Below are 16,760 nucleotides of genomic sequence, written 5' to 3'. Positions count from 1 at the left end.
TAGAAGAATGCATTTTTTATTATAAGAAAAATAAATGACTAGTGGCTCAAGACTTCTGCAAAGTACTGTACATAATAAAAGTTACTAAAGTTTTGCATTGTGCAGTAAGATGAGAATCAATTTATTATCCTGTTAGGTCCACATATATTTGGACTTCTTCTTCTCTATTTTCCCTATCCTTCTGTTCATTCTCTCCCAACCTCTCTGTCCTTTTTCTTTCTCTTCGTCATCCCCCAGTTATGTCTGTTCTGATTGTAATGACTTAAAATAAAATAACAATATTAAAATTTAAAAGGTAATAAAAAAAAAATCCTGACAAAATTCTAATTAACTATGACAATCAAGTGGACCAGAATAGCAAAAGGTCCACTTGGCACAATCAATCTGGGCATTTTCCTTGGACTTCAGAAGACAATTCCGATTGCTACAGTGACGCGGGAAAAAAAGTGATCAATACAATCCTAAAATTAGTTCTAATAGGTACATTAAGAAACCACAGAGCAGCATTTTGAACAGAGTTCAGGATGACTTTTTAGGGATACCCCAGAGGAGGGAGTGGAAGCGGTTAAGAAATACTGTATATACTAGCTGGAAATGACAAACTGGTTTTAGACTCAGATTCTGACTCTAACCAGTATTCTTTTTATTTCAAGGACATAAATTACTATATTTGGAAAGAGGGGGGGCATATTAAATAGCACACGCAATTTGCAAAGTGCATCCATAAAATAAGCGCAAGATGCAGACATATTGGCTAATTAGTGCTAGGTAATGGACTGATAAGTCACTACAATTTCACCCCCCAGAATTAAAGCACAAACTTGCTGAATGGTCTGTTGTACACTACAAACATGTTGGTCAGATAATCCATCAAAATGCTCCCAAACATGCTCCCCTTATTAACAGTATTAGTTTAAAACGATTATATGTATAATGTCCTGGAAATCTAAATTTCAGCTACGACATAAAAACAAAACAAAATAAACAAAAAGAACAACCTCTAGCGAGCTCACCAGTCTTTTGATTTACTGTTACTGGGTGACACATCAGTGACCTTTGTAATTTGAACCGCACTTAACCTCCTGACATGCCCAGATACCCGCTGAGTCCACTGCGCATTCGCTGCAGAAAACGCTTTCACCTGCAGATCTTGTAGAGGCCGGCAGGGGGCGCTCTGTTCTCTGGCTTCTCTCCCTCTCTGGCTGTCCCTGCGACTCTCCCTCTACTCCCCTCATCTTCCCTCAGATACTGTACAGCAGGCAAAAAAAAAAAAGTCGGATCAAGCTTTTCCGGTCTGCTGGCACTAATTTCCTCTCAAGACCTCTGGCGTTGAAGCTGAGGATACGCACAGATCCAGAGACAGAGAGCGACATCCTGGGGAAGGAGCAGCAGGGAGGACCTGGTGAAATTAACCGCACAGTCTTGCACCCGTCTCAAGGGGTTTTCTACCACGGGTGAGTGGATCCTGTGAGCAGGGAGAGGAGGAACAGAGAGGGAGAAGGGAGCAGAATGCTTCGGCAGATGGGAGCGCTCCCGAGTCTCGTCGCGGCTGCTCCGTGCTTTCCCATCCGCGCGTCTCTTCGTCTCCGTGAAGCCGCCACATAGCGGCCGCCGCTGCCCGTCCTCCTCTCCGCCGCCACTCCGGGTATTTGCCCGGCTCGTTATTGCATAACCCAGCGTCTTTGTCACCAGCCCCGACTTGATTCTCGTCAGTCAGCGGTGAGGGGATCCACATCTTGTTTACCGGCCCAGCGAGAGCAGCGAGGCGTCCAAGCAGGATTTTAAGCCGGATCATCACGCTGTCTGGCGGTGATGAGAACTCACCCCGAGTGGATTTCACTGGTGTGCTGCCAGAAGCATCTGGAAAGGATAAGACAGGAATACACTCCCCCCTCCAGAGTACCAGAGGATAGTTCACATCTCAGACGGGTCGGTGTTTGAGCTGTGCAGCTGCTGACTGATGCCTTTTAGCTTGTGTTTTATTGGGGAATAGTTTTATTCACTCTGGCTGCCCCAACTGACACAGTTCATAACCAGATTTCCTCCTGACCCCAGTGGGCTTGAACATGTTGAATACCCCTGTCCTGGTTGCTTGCAGCTGGTGACTGAAGGATAAGCATCCTATTCGACAAATCACAACAGATTAGTAATCCAGCAAGGTTTACGTTTAGCGATGCAGTGAAGATGTGTGCAGCCAGATTCAGTGGCTGCCTCAATGGCTGTGCTGAGGAGGCCCCCAGTAGTGTTGCAGGGGCTGCTGGTTCAGTCATGGTCTCCAGGATGCTGGACTGGTCTGAGGCAGGTGCCCGCATCCTCCACAGCCTGGAAATGGGCACAGTGATGACCATCTTCTATCAGAAAAAGTCTCAGCGCCCTGAGAGGAGAACGTTCCAGATAAGGCAGGACACGAGGCAGATAGTGTGGAGCAGAAACCCAGACAAAATAGAAGGAGAGAGTAAGTATAAAATTGGGGATTGATTTCTGTGAAATGTTTAAAGTCAGTAATTCATGTTGAAAAGTCAAACAGTTCTTCTAAACTAGCAGCAGTGAAACAATTGTGCTTTTAAGGCTTTTAAGGCTAATCCAATGTTTGCGTCTGCCAAGTTTAAACCAGCCCGCAAAACACAAGCATGTTTAAACCATGGAAACATCTGTCTCACATTTATAACACGCAGAAGTGTGTTTGAGTCAACCAAAGAGTCAACCTGGTTGAGCCTTTCCATCTTGGAGCTGTTCTGAAACAAGACCACAGATTCAGACAGCAGCGCTCCATATAAAACAACCTGAAGAACCAATCCCATAAACGTATAGGTTTGCTCTACATCACAGGTGTCGAACTCCAGTCCTCGAAGGCCGCAGTCCTGAAACGTTTCCATGTGTCTGTGCTGCAACACATGGAGAAAATTAGTAGGTCATTATCAGAACTCTATGGAACTTGACTGCATGCTGAGGTGGCAATTCAGCCATTTGATTCATGGTACAGCAGCTCATGAATATGGTGCAATAAAAGTACTTTTAGAAGTTAAAACTTAAATTTATTTAAACTTACTTGCACAAGGGTTAGGGGTTGCCACCTCGGCATGCAGTCAAGTCTTTCCAATGACCTAATTTTATTCAGGTTTGTGCAGCAGGGACACATTTCAAAGTTTCGAGGACTGGAGTTTGACACATGGTCAGAGCTGCTGACCATGCATGTAACGCATTATTAGAAATCTGAGTATGATGTTATTTATGTGGACTCTTTCAGCTCATTGTGAAAGTCTCTACTGCTGTTTTGGTACCATTGTGCTTGATTCTCTCCTCTGCTCGCTGTTTTCTGTCTGGTTTAGGTTGATACCTGGCTTTTTTTTAAGGCAGTAAATGAGAATTTTTAGGAAAAAAACCCCCACTATCACTTCATCAAGACAAGGTTATTAAAGAAAATCCAATATTCTGATGTTCCAGTTCAGTCTTTATTTGAAAAATCTTCAAAATAGATATTATGCGTCATATAAAAGTGGTTAGAAACAGTCTCACATAGATGCAGTGCCAACACTAGACAGCAGATTTTCCCACGTCAGTTACATTAAAAGCTGAAATGAAAGGCAGTGATCAATACAGTTTTCTCCAGGCGTTAATCTGCTTAACATGGCTAACTAGCATAGGCAACATGAGCACTTGGCTAATTAGCCATCAATATATAATTCACATTATCAGAATTATGTCCTGACCCCTGTTTCCTTTCTTTATTTACAATCATCCCATTACAAACTGTAGTCTGTATAAAAATGTTAAAGAGTTATTATGTGTATTTATGTGTATGCTCATATGCTCCCTAACTTGCTGCACTTATGCAAGATTTCTGTATCGTGCTATTAAATAATGAGAGCTCAACAGCAGGGGCAGTGGATCATGTGTTTGATGACCTGAAGTTGAGGCAGCAGCACAGAAAGGCCTTCTGTCTTGAACCATCACACCCATGTTCACAGACTCATCAAGCCTCAAAGATAAATCTGCGGATGTGACAAAGTTTTGTATTCACACAAATGAATGTGAATGGCTGTGTTTACGCTATATTTATGAGTTAAATGAAGGAGAACAATAGATCCCATAGAACTTCTTAACATTTTTTACACACCTCACACAGTACAGCCTCTGTCTGAGTGCTCACTGCTGATCCGTACAAAGAGAATACCTTGTTCTGAAAGCAAGGCATAATTGCGTGATGTGGTACTGTGTATTTTTTTTTTCTTTTTTGGGAGGTGGGGCTGCTGTAGGGCTATAAAAAGTGGGTAAATCTAGAGAAAATAGTTGATATAGAGATATATAGTTGGCAACACTGCTGTAAATAAGGGTTGCAGGCATACAGAGAATTCTCTTTATTGAAAAAAAGAGAATCTATGTCTACTATTAAAAAAGAATATATACAACAAACAAATATCCAGATACATACAGTGATTACATAGTTATGAAGAAGCTTTATAAAAATGCAAAATAACAATAATTGGGTGTATTTCTCTATAGCAGAGGTTTGATTGATTTTAAATATTTGTGCTCAGAAATCTTTTAACTATTGAGAATAACACATTCATACAGGATATGATGGCGCTGTTTTCCACAAATCACATGCACAGATTGTGTATCAGAAGATGTTGAAGTATCAGCCAACGATTAGGTGTCAGTGAAATATGCTGACAAGCAAAGAAACAGGACACCACAGTCTGCTTCCTCAGCTCTGTGTTCACGCTTTTAAGAGGTGATTACCAACTATAGACTGTATGTAAAAGATGGATATGGACACCTTGATGTTGGTCACTGGGCTGCAAAGCTTTTTAAAGCCTCAAGCTGAGGATTTTTGCAGGTGCCATTGTCAATAGAGACCTGTCCTAAACCACACTCTGCTTTAATGTCCTAAACAGTGTGAAATCCACTTCTTGAAAACACCACCTTCAAGCGGTTACATCTTTTAAATCCATCCATCCATTTTTTTAAATACAGCATACCAGCTGTGACCCATTAAGATGCAGTTTAATGTTAATTTTTATCTGTTATGGCAGCAGGATAAAGGATAAAAGTACAGTCAAGTGCCCAGTGAGGCCTTATACTGAGACAGTGCAAATGTACAAAAATTACACATTTTGTTGCTTTTCTGTCTCAGTTTCTTTGTCCATAAGTGCACTATGGATAAAGAAAGTGAGGTTTTACAAACCAAATGACACAAATATTTATGCACACCGTGTGTGTTTGTGTGTACAGCACTTTCTTTCTCCACAGTGCGCTTGTGGGCAAAGAAACTTTGACAGCCTAAAATAAAACCAACTTCAAAGTAAATGTAGGAAAAGCTGACTTTGAAGGCTTAGCCAACTGTTTAATCAAGTTTCTTCTGATTTAAAACTAAATTTGTCCAGTTTTACGCTCTAATTCAGATTCCTTATAAAGGTTTTGTATTTAACAATTTTAAGAGTGTTTTAGAGCTTTAAAGTTTGATTTCTCATGGAACTCATGGCTCAGTAGCTTTCCTTTTTCGGGGGTTTTGAGCTATGAGATTCCCTCTGTAGTCACTGGATGAAAACCAGACCTGATGTGGTTGAAAGCTCAGGAAAAAGGCATTGTTTTGCTGGTGATGCAAAAAGCTCTGAGATCTGGATGCTGCTTAAGCTTGAAGCAAAATCAATACTGATCCTTTGAAAAAACAGGTTTCTGGGGTTTTCGTTCTAAGCGTTGCTGTAAAATGACATTTTGCTGTGGCAGGCTGTTCCCCACAGTGTCGGAGTGTCTCCCGTCCCGACACTGTGACAGGGCCCTCAGACGACAGACAGATCATGACCCTGTGACCTCTGTTTCCTCCAAGTCAGCCTGCCTGTCACTCTCAGCACACATGCTGCTGCGGCGTGGATCTTTGGCCAGCTTTAGCTTTTCTGCCGGCTGCCCAACATCCTGACTGACTGACTGGCAGGTTGTGGGCTTAGACGACTGAGACAGCCTATTGGAGTGGAGTCAAGTGGCAGTGGTAAACTTAAAGCAGGCGGCTGTTGTTGGGCTGTTGATTCGTCCTGTCTGGGGTGTGGACGCTATTGTCTGCGTCCTGGATTTTGTTGCCCGGGAGTGGATTTGTTACAGATTCTGTTAGTACTGAGAAAACTTATGGTATTCACAACTGGCATGCTAGAGTTTCCTTCTGTCTGCCATGTGTTATTTTAACTCCAGCAACTCTTCAGAGGCGACGCATCACCCTGACAACCAAGAAAACTGAGGTTTAAATAGGTGTCAGGTGTTGTATTTTGATCCAAGCCATGATTTTTTAAAAACCAAACCAAGTAGGTCATATATACAAATATATATATATACAGTATTCTGTAAGTCTTGAGACAACTGAATTTCTGTGAAAAATTGGAAATTGGTGCAGCGATTTATTGAAAGCTATCCAAACATAAATGGATATATAATCTATAAGGCAACAAGAGAGTGGTTCAGAACAGCCTCCTTGTAATTTCGATAAGTATTCTTCATGAGTAGCACTCCAAGCTTCTTAAGCTCTTCTTTGGATGGTGGCTGCCCTTTGTGCTGTTATTTGTCAAGATGATCCCACACCACTTCAATAAAGTTCAGGTCTGGATTCTGGGGAGGCCAGTCCACGACCGATAATATTTCATTGTGTTTTTGTATCTAAGTATGCTTTTACTGGATGTGTTTGGGGTCATTGTCATGCTGAAAAATGAGGCTGCTGCCAATCAGACATTTTCCTTGAAAAGCAGCCCTAAACCAGGACATACATTTGAAATTAGGATTCACTACAGGATCTGTTGCCACTGATTTTTATTAAAGTCATTGTGTAATTTGGCTTAATAATAAGATATTTTGTGTTATTTGCTTTGTGAGGGTTTCGATCATTGTCTGTTGTGTGAGCAGCAGAATGAAATTTTTATTTTATGAACACATTCACAATGAAAAGCTAAAACATACAGCACAGAAGCTGGGAGAACACAGAAAAGCTAGCCTATAGTTTTTAGATGACCTTCCTTTTTTTTTTAAATTGTTGAGCTGTGATATTCAAACTGTAGCAAAGTTCATGTGTGCCATCTCGGCCCTCTGTTTCAACAACAAACAGTTCAGTATCAGTAAGCATTTCTTAAGCTAGCAGTCATTTAAGGGGTTGGGCAAGTCAGCAGTTGTTAGAACCACAGACTGTAAGTAAAAGATGGTTTCTGGACTTCTCTGCATCTCATTTTTCACAATCACATGTTGTTACTTGCTCTGCAGATGATGTCCAGTAGGTGAATAATGAAGAATTTATTAATACTGTTTAGTTATCTGTAGTTGCCCCTCCTCTCTTCTGAACTCTCCTCTGCCAATCTTTCTCTGAACGCTCAGAGGCTGATTTAACCTTAATTGTAAACCTAGCAAAAAACAGCACCTTGGCTAATGAAGGGAAAAACATTCAAGTGTGAGCATGTACAAAATCACAGAGAACACCTACTCTGTCCAAGTCTACACATTCCCACAATGGTAAAAACAAAAACACCCCGTTTACACAAAAACACAAAAATCCTCCCACTGGAAAAACTCATCAGTAGATTCTAGGAATTCAGCAGGTCTCTCTTTGACTTTAGCTCCCACAGCTCTTACTCTCAGCCACCCATGTTTATCCCTCCTCTTCTCGCCTCTCCATTTTCTTCCCCCAGCTGTCCTTTCTCATTTTCCTGCCCCCACGCATTCACCTAAACACCCTTCTCATTTCCAGATTTTCTCTGACCTCCCACATTATTTTCTCACTCTGCTTTCTTTCACTTTCTTTTTGTAGTTACAAGCTCATTTATCTCACGCTTAGACCATCATGACCTTCCCCTTCTCTCCTGCTTTTCTTTCCTTTGTTTTTGTTGTTTTTTTTCCCTACTGTTTGCTCAGCTATGTACACACCTGCATGCTTGGATTCAGTGTTTTTTGTCTGAGATGAGCACTTTGGCAAACAGTGGAGGTATTAAGTCTTGAGGCAAAGGAAGTATGGGGTTATCAAGGAGTGTCTCACTTCCTGCCTCAGATTGAAGGGCCGAAAACAAAAGGCCCAGCGTCATCTACAGGAAGCAGAGACATGGTCCACAAATGAGGAGTTGGATGTTTGAGATACTCAGAGTATTTTGAATCAACAAAGAACAATTTTGTTCTTGATTAGGGTTAGCCAGAGTCAGTTTATCTGAAATGTGCATATGTAAGATCACTATGCTGAAAAATATGAGATTGCTCTCAGCGGTGTCGATTGTCCTCCCATCTTTAAATTTTTTCTTTAGCTCCATTAAGCTGGGACCATACAGAGTATAGAAAAGTAGCTTCAGAATCTGAAAAATGAAGTCTGCATCCTTTATAATGGCCAGCAGGGGGCAACTCCTGTGGTCACTAAAAGAAGGTTGTAAGTATGTGGAAAAACTTCTCCTTTGTTATTTGATCTGTGACCTCAGTAAATGTTTTCCTTCTAATTTATTGTCTCCATTAGAGTGAAAAACAAGGATAGAGCCAGGCATTATTCAGTGCTTAACAGTTAATCGAATATAAATTTTAGGTATGATTTTGTCTTTTAGTATTTATGAAAAAAAAAGTAGTGCTATCAGCGTTAATCTTCATGGGGCTGTACGGCGCTAACGCGGTAACAAGCTAACCGCTCTAATGTGTTGACGCCGTGCAGTCCCACGCACGGGACGACCCATGCTAACTCGCTAACGGAGATTTGCCGTGTTAATGTGGTTATGGCGTTAACGTCATTTTAACGAGATTAATGCTGACAGCACAAAAAATTGGATAAATTGCATTTTTGTATTCATTTTTACTATCATTTTCTCTTGTCTAGCATGAACATTTTCCTTTACAGCAATGCACTTTCTCCCCTCCTTCAGAGCCAACTCAAAATTTAGTTCAACTACATTATTTGGTTGACAAGATTGTCTAAAAGAAGTAAAAGGTGTAAAGGTTTTTGACAAGTGAACCTGCCTATTAGCAGCGGTAGGTGCCTTTGTGTACAGATCACCAGAGGTGTTTCACCTCACCAGTCCTGGAGCACAGTGTTGGTTGGCTTCAGGCTCTCCATCGCTCCCTGCATGGCTACCACGCATGTCTCTTCCTGAAGATGCAACATAATTACCAGTAGAGCCCTATGTCTGTGAAGGTTCTCAGTCATCCAGGTCTAAGGGCTTGGAAAGAAAAGCGTCTGAAGAGCCCTACCTATTTATACATGGGCCTAAATTATTGTCTGTTATAAGCTGTTTGGCAGTCTTTCAGTATCTACATTTATAACTAAATGAAAACTAAAAAGTAAAGAAGAGAGAAGAGAAATATCCTTTAGTCGTGTTGCATAGTTTGTCCATTAGAGGCCACAGTATCAGTCCACCTCTGATGACCAGTTTACATGTATTTGAAGTGCCTGAAGAAAGCTGCTGTAACTTTTAGAAGTTGTCTTCATCCACAGCCTTTCCCACTCCTTTCTACTCTTCTTATTAACAGTAAACATCTGTGAATTACAGTAGAAAATGGAAATCAGAGCCAGAAGTGGGGCAACGTGGCATTTTTGATGCTTTTTATATAACTACAGCAAGTGCAAGAGGTTCACATCGTCGACCCAGAGTGCATTGCTCATGCACGGTAATGACAGCTTCCATAAGTCATAATATGTATTAAAGTGGGATTTTTTGATTATTTTTTTAAATATTTAAATTCCAAATTTGTAATCTCCATTAAATTTAACTTCATTTTGCCTTGTCTAGCTGGGCTATACATCTGTGTTTGGATGTCAGCTGAGTTCTTCGATAATGAAAGCTTAGAAGTTTTGCGCAGCAATAATACTATTAAACCATGTTACAGTTATGTCATATCAAGCTTTTCAATGACGAGTCCTTCTAACTGTTCATTATTTAGTCCTTGTCTAACCTGAACACCTCCCTCCCTTCAATTCAAATTCTTTGAGCTGCCATAAACTATTTGTTCCAACGGGCAGGAAATTCTGTTACTAGCTGTACCAGAAGAAATTTCTTTCACTGGAAGTCCACTGCAGCTATCAGTGGTGTGTGGTTTTAGGTCAGCTATGCACAAAATGGCTTTTAGGAGAGTTTCTACAGCCAGTGTCCGTCTAGCACTGAGTATTGACAGCAAACCAGAGAAGTTCATAAGCTGCTCTCATGATAAAACAACTGATTATATCTCTTTTTGTGATGGAGGTTTACCTTGTATTTTCTTTCTGTGAGGCTTCTGACATTACCTCACACTCTTACATGCTAAATGTGCAATTGGCCCTTTGGATACGTCTCCCTACTTATTCTTTAAACTTTACTTTAGATTGCAGAGTCTGTGTGTCTTTATCACAGCTATGTTTACAGCTTAGACCCGGATTAAAGACCGTAATATGTGTGGTATTTATCAGTCTCTGCATACTGCGGAGTGGGAAAGGCTGGGTGTGTGCTGCCATAGTTATGGTGAGCGAAGTGTGACGTTTGGTGAGCCGAGCGCCTGTTTGCCTTATTGTCCGGAGTCCAAACGAAATGGCAGGAAATAATAACGAGAGCGAGCAGAGGAAAACAAATAGGAGGTTTTTGAGGTATTTCTAAAATTAGTTTGGCTCACATTTCCATCTGAGGAAAATGGCTTTCTCTTAATCTCATGCCAAACGTGCTCCATGTCATCTCCACATGCAGGAGGCTCAGATAGGAACCAGATTTCTGTTTGATTCCAGATTATTTACAACCTGCTGAGGATGGCCTTGGCTTGATAAAGACCCGGAACACTGTTCTTTCCCCTGCTGTGTGTTCCCTGTTGTGTATGCCCTGCAGTGTACATTTTGGAAAGATAGCTTTTTCCTGGTGGGATTTTTTTATGCCAATGGGAAAAAAGCTGTTGGGCTTCTGCTTGATTCCTGTTTTTATTCGGAAGAAGCTTCTCTGTGGTGGAAAAATCACATCCAGGCTTATAAAAGTCACATTCAGTTCAAGTGTGTGTGTGCTACAGTGGGTCTTTCTGTGGTCTGTGAATGGCAGAGCATTTTTGAGCCTATGTTTATGTGTGTTTGCACAAGACATCTGCTATGTCAGTAAGCTGGGGTTTTCTTTGTGGGTGTGTCGACTGCTGCCAGTGTCAAAGCAGAGGCCGGAGTTTACATCATATTCGGCGGTCTGTCACCCGACTCCATAAGCCTGCCAGTGGAGCTTTCACTGACTGAGCCACAAGTGTGCATTACATCTATGAAAGCCTTTATATGACACAGGAAATAAGCCAACGGTTAGATTGCATGTAAATCTTCATCAAATAAACAAAACTGCTTGACGTGCTATATTTTGAGAAATAAAAATGACTTATTTATAATAACTTTATGTTATGACTAAGACTGCAGTGCACATTGTAGGCACTGCAGTCTTAGTCATAGAATAGTTTCGGACTGTGTGCTTACCCTGACATTGAACAGGCATGTTCACAATTTGCTTCAGAATTCCAGAAGAAGTTCCAACCATCAGAACCAAAGTAAAGTTTTCTCATGTTTCGTTTTGTAATTCTAACCAAAGTTTATCTCTATTTATGTTGTTTTCATGGTCACCGCCTGGCTGCTTGCACAGAGACTAAAGGTACAAATTGGTTTTATAGCAGGCCGAATATTTTTTTGTCCAGATGCTTAAGACTGAGACCTATCCCAGCTGTCATAAGGGGAGAAACAGAGTACACCCTGGACTCTTGAAATGTCGTTGAGCATCCTCAGTACATTTTAATTAAGTTAATAAACGAAATTAAGTAAATTTAGTGGCTTAAAGCCATGATTATAAAAAGGGGCCTAATCTATTTTTCTGTTTCAGTGAGTTCAGAATATTTCTAAGTAATTCCCATGACCCAAAAGTTTAGCTCTAAACTCGCAATTTGAGACATTTTTCTTTCTTTTCTTTGCTCTGTGATGTCATTGAGAGCAGATAGACCTAATATGGTCATCTCAGGCACACAGCTCTGGCTGTGAGTACAGAAGCCCCACCCACCTGTTATTCAAAACTTCTTTTTCCAAGGAGAAGCCAATCAGAAGGGAGACTGAAAGTATAATCTCGCACTGTTAATAATGCAAAACTACTAGAGTCTCAAATTAAAAATACATTAGAGAATCTTTTCCTTTAATAATGTGGAAGGAAAGCGTAAACATCGGTGTGTTGCAGACATTCTGCAGTCAGCAGAAATGTTAGTGTGTGTTTTTGGGCTCTCACACACAAACACTGAGTATTTGTTCAGCTCTTCAGCAGCAGATTTCTGTGTGTTTGGCACTGAAATGAACAACGTGCCAAAGTGTGATTTATGGTTGTGCATATTTGCATTCATGCAACACAATCTTTCCTTCCTCTCTCTCTCCCTCCTACAGTCGACATACGGGAGATCCGGGAGCTGCGGTTGGGGAAGGGCTCCCGTGATTTTGAGCGCTACCCTGAGGAGGCTCGTAAGCTGGACTCCACCCACTGCTTTATAGTGCTGTACGGCCTGGAGTTTCGCCTCCGGACCCTCAGTGTAGCTGGTCAGTGTGTGTGTGTATATAAGCTACTGTCTGTGTATGTGTACTGATGATTCCCAAAGTGTTTTCACAGCTACTGTTTGGTTTTTCTCACAGTCATGTCTGCTGCTCAACTAGAACTCGCATCACATCACATAACATATTTTCTGTTACTCATTTTCACAACTTTGTTCATCTTAAACAATCAGTTTAGCACTGCTGTTTATTTAATTACTGTCAAAATGCCACATTTTGACACAATCTAACAATGTGCTTGGTTTCTCTATCATGATGTTAAGGCTCTACTGCAAACATATGTTGGTGGGCCCCTGGTGTTCAGTGTACAGTATCATAATTTGCCAAGTAACCATATAAGCAAAGCTTAGTTATGTAATCAACTTAAAATCACATCTTAAAATTTGATTTTCAACAACAAATAAAACAACCGTGTTTTATATTGTACTGTTACTTTACAATGAATCGTACAGACCTCAGTTATAATGAGTAAACCTGGAACCTACGTGGGTTTAAAACTACTGGTTTCCAAGTGAAGGTGTAAATCTTCAAAATAACAACTATGGGGAAAATGAACTCTTATTTGTTAGTGTGTGTTTTTAATAGTTTTTGATACAGAGTTATATTTGTTATGAGAATCATTTTACTGTTGGGTATGGTCTTTTATTTCTGGAGGAATTCAAGACAACAATAAAACTACAAAATTTAAAATACCTACAATTCAGTTTTAGCAGGACAATTGTTGCCCTAAAAACATTCTTGCTCTGTGAATTTGTGTTTGTAGCCTTCAGTGAAGAGGAAGTCAACATGTGGATCACTGGACTCAACTGGCTAATGATGGACACGCAGAGGGCACCGGCACCACAACAGATTGACAGGTTTGTGTGTTTGTGTTTGAGAGAGCTGTAAACCTGAGGCTTCATATACACAAATGGATATGCTCCTATATCAACACACAAATCATTCCTGTCCATCATCTTAAAGGGCAGTTTGTGCTGGGAAGGTAGAGGAACGACAAAGAGACTCTCAGATTTATTACAGTTGGTCTTCTGATCACATCAGTGTAGCTTTGTACCAGAATGACAAGTATCACAAGAAACCTGTGGCAAACATCAGAAGAAACTCTGGATGAAAATCTGTATTATGAGTAATAATAAGAGTAGAAAACAATAATCATATACTTACACATATATAGACCACCGGAAGGGACCGGTCCGGTCTGGGGGATCTTGAGGATCAGGACTGTCCAGCCTTCGGTTAGCCATTCCGGGTGTCTAGCAGCTGGTTCATTAGTACTGCCAGAAGCTTGTGGAGTGCAGTCAGCTTCTTCAACCAGTAGGTGTGAACTATGTCGGGGCCTGGTACTGTCCAATTCTTCATACTGGAGACCCTTTCTGCCACTGTGATGGTTACTGGACCCTGTTAAGGGAGGTTGCTGTGGTCTGCTCTTAGATCCACTAGCCCCTGAGCATTGCCGTTAAGGGTTGCGTCCTTCTCCCATAAGCTCTTCCAGTATTGCTCCGTCTCCAGCCTTGGGGGTGCTGTTCTCACAAATTCACATTAACTACTTACATCCAGGGTCTGGCTAGAACCTCATAGATTTGAAACTGAAAGTTAGAAATTCCTCCACAAATAGTGATCCAATTGCTGCAGTATGGTGATATAGGCACTCTGCAGCTTTGCTTTACATAGAAATATGTCAAGTGTCCTGATTTTATTCGGTGTGTTAAAGAGACAGTAAGTAAGTAACAATTAAAAACACATCTTTTTATAATTGCATTTTGTTAACTTTTGTCTGTTTTTGTTTTATACCTTGTGAAGCACTTTGTGATCTTTTATCTAGAAATGTGCTATATAAATAAAATTTTACTTACTTACTTATTAAGTATTAATGTACAGGATGTTTTATTAAATGTCAGAAGTTTGTGAAGCTTTTATTTTGACATTTAAATAAACAGGAAGCTGGAGGTTCAGAGAATAGTGGGGAAAGCATGGCTGCACCTTTGAGACCATTCATCAAAACAATCCTTTGGAAAGCAAAGGATGTGAGTTCCATCAGTTCTTTGGGAACTGATTATAGTGTGTTTTGTGACAAACCAGTAATAGAAGTTCTAACCTGCTTATTGTGTTAATATAAGATTATATGTGTAGGAAACTTAACTTGTAGTCTCTTGTGTTAGTACTATTTACATGACAACCTATTAAGAGTTTTTTTTCTGGCTTTCTGATTTCACTCCAGTTGATGTCAATGATGTCAGTTCGATGTGATGGATGTGTACGAAGTCAATAAAGGAGCAAGTATGCTCTCTTTCCTTTCCCTGAAAAGGAGTTTGGCTGGTTGATTATCTATAACTCATTTATTCAGATTGATTAGTTAAAAAGAAGTTAGCCCCACTCAGAGTTATTATGAAGAGGGAAGCTTTCTAAAGAAGGCTATAAACATGCTTTTAAATGCTGTAAAGTTGCCCACAGGAACCTATATAGACTGGCCACCTGGGTTCAGCAGAAGCTATAGGTTAACAAGTAGCTTTTCTTTAGTCAAAATCTAAACATGAACTCTTAAACTTTTTCTGGCATGCCCCACTTCAACAGCCCAACGGGTCAAGCCCCATAGCCCACATTTTTTATCGATTATTAACAATGAAAAAAAGATCTACGTTGAATTTGACTTAAATAGGGGTGAAGATAATCAGTGCAGTAACAACAGGAAATTCTCCTTTTCTCTGGGAAAAAACAGGAAACTGTTGAACAAAAACTAAACAAAATGAGCAGGAAAATTATACACCCCCTCCCACTCTCTTCCCCAAAACTAAAAAAAAGGCTTTTCAGTGCCTCACCTGCAATGTCTCTGCATCTCACGTTACCTATACATTCACATCATCTGGCAATCATTTTCAATTCAATTTCAATTCTTGTTGTAGTGGACAGCAAGAGAGAGGGGCAAATGCACAGCAGCCACTATCCATTATTAATGAGTAGCAATGTATAACTTAGGGCTTTTTAGAAATACAATGTGTGGAAGGCAAAATAAGACACACATATGTGTGTATGTGATTTTGGTCTACACAAAGAGTCTTCAAATCCTGAGGCTTCTGTTTTTCTATGAGGTTGCAATTGGATTCAGGTCAGGTGATTGGCTGGGTCATTCTAGCTGCTTTATTTTCTTTGTCTGAAATAAATTGAGAGTTTTCTTGGCTGTGTGTTTGGGATCATTGTCCTGCTGAAACTTCCATCCCTGTTTTATCTTCATCATCCTGATAGATGGAAGCTGGTTTCTCACAAGAATGTCTCAGTAAATTTTCCATTTGTTCTTCTAGCTCTGCACAAGTGGTCCTTGGCTCTGGGGAAACTCTTGTGATAATTCTTTTCAGTTCTCTGTCTGAAATCTTGTGGGGAGCATCTGGTCGTGACCAGTTTACGGTGAAATTATGTTCTTTCCACTTCCAGATTATGGATCCAACAGCGCTCACTGGAACCTTGAGTAGTTCCGAAGATTTTCTGTGACTAATACTAACAGTATATTTTGCAACAATAACTTTGCAAAGGTCTTGAGAGAGCTCATTGGTTTTACCCATCATGAGATGTTTCTTCTGTGACAACTTGGTAATGAGACACCATTTCATAAGCCATCAGTTGGGACTGAAAAAGCTGATTTTAATTTGCACTAAGTGGCAGATGCTAGATATCAGCTGGTGTCCCATGCCTTTTTGCACCTCCCTTTCTTCAATACTTATTGTCCTCGCTGTATATACGTGCGGAAATTGGGTTGTTTTTAATATGAAACATTAAACTGGACAATGCTCCCCACAACCACCAAAACGGGAGGTCAATTGGTGCCAATTAAAAGTACAAAACTGAAGTAATGGAAACAATTAAAAAAAACCTGTCTATATTTGTGATCTGGGTATATCAAAGGAGTGGTGACCTGGACAGAAACGGAATTGTGAGTCAGCAGTGAGGACAAATATTTATTTTGGGATGAAAATATTTGTTCCGGACAAATGTGCGGAGGCAGTTTTTTGGCTTATGTGGTGAAAGCAGAGGAACAGAGAGGTGTTGTATGGCAGAAAGACAGTTTTGTTGTCTACATAGTGAGCACAGTTTATGTTTGGAAGTGGTCGAAGGGAATGAAATGGATAATTTTATCTATTTATGAAGTTAAGGAGAAGAACCATTGGCTGAATACTTAAAATAGACGCAGGCATTATGACAAAAGTCAACTTCAATGTCTTTGAAAGTTTAATAGTTAAACAAAAAGGGAAACTCTGTATAACAT

At 40.4% G+C, this 16,760-nt stretch overlaps 1 protein-coding gene across 1 annotated transcript in view; it reads left to right on the top strand.

Moving 5' to 3' along the window:
- Nucleotides 1–52: 52 nt before the first annotated feature.
- The window catches only part of LOC309691866 (1-phosphatidylinositol 4,5-bisphosphate phosphodiesterase gamma-1-like), a 40,488-nt gene continuing 23,780 nt past the window's right edge, over nt 53–16,760 (top strand). Inside the window, exons 1-3 of the mRNA XM_082509879.1 lie at nt 53–2,455; nt 12,344–12,493; nt 13,269–13,362. Coding sequence (XP_082366005.1) covers nt 2,185–2,455; nt 12,344–12,493; nt 13,269–13,362 — 515 coding nt within the window. The 5' untranslated portion in view covers nt 53–2,184. The remainder of the gene's footprint in view (nt 2,456–12,343; nt 12,494–13,268; nt 13,363–16,760) is intronic.

This window comes from Aulonocara stuartgranti (genome assembly GCF_965226115.1).
Source record: "Aulonocara stuartgranti genome assembly, chromosome: 17".
Classification (NCBI taxonomy): domain Eukaryota; kingdom Metazoa; phylum Chordata; class Actinopteri; order Cichliformes; family Cichlidae; genus Aulonocara; species Aulonocara stuartgranti.
The sequence above is the reverse complement of the archived record's forward strand: the minus strand, read 5'-3'. Positions and strand labels throughout refer to the sequence as shown.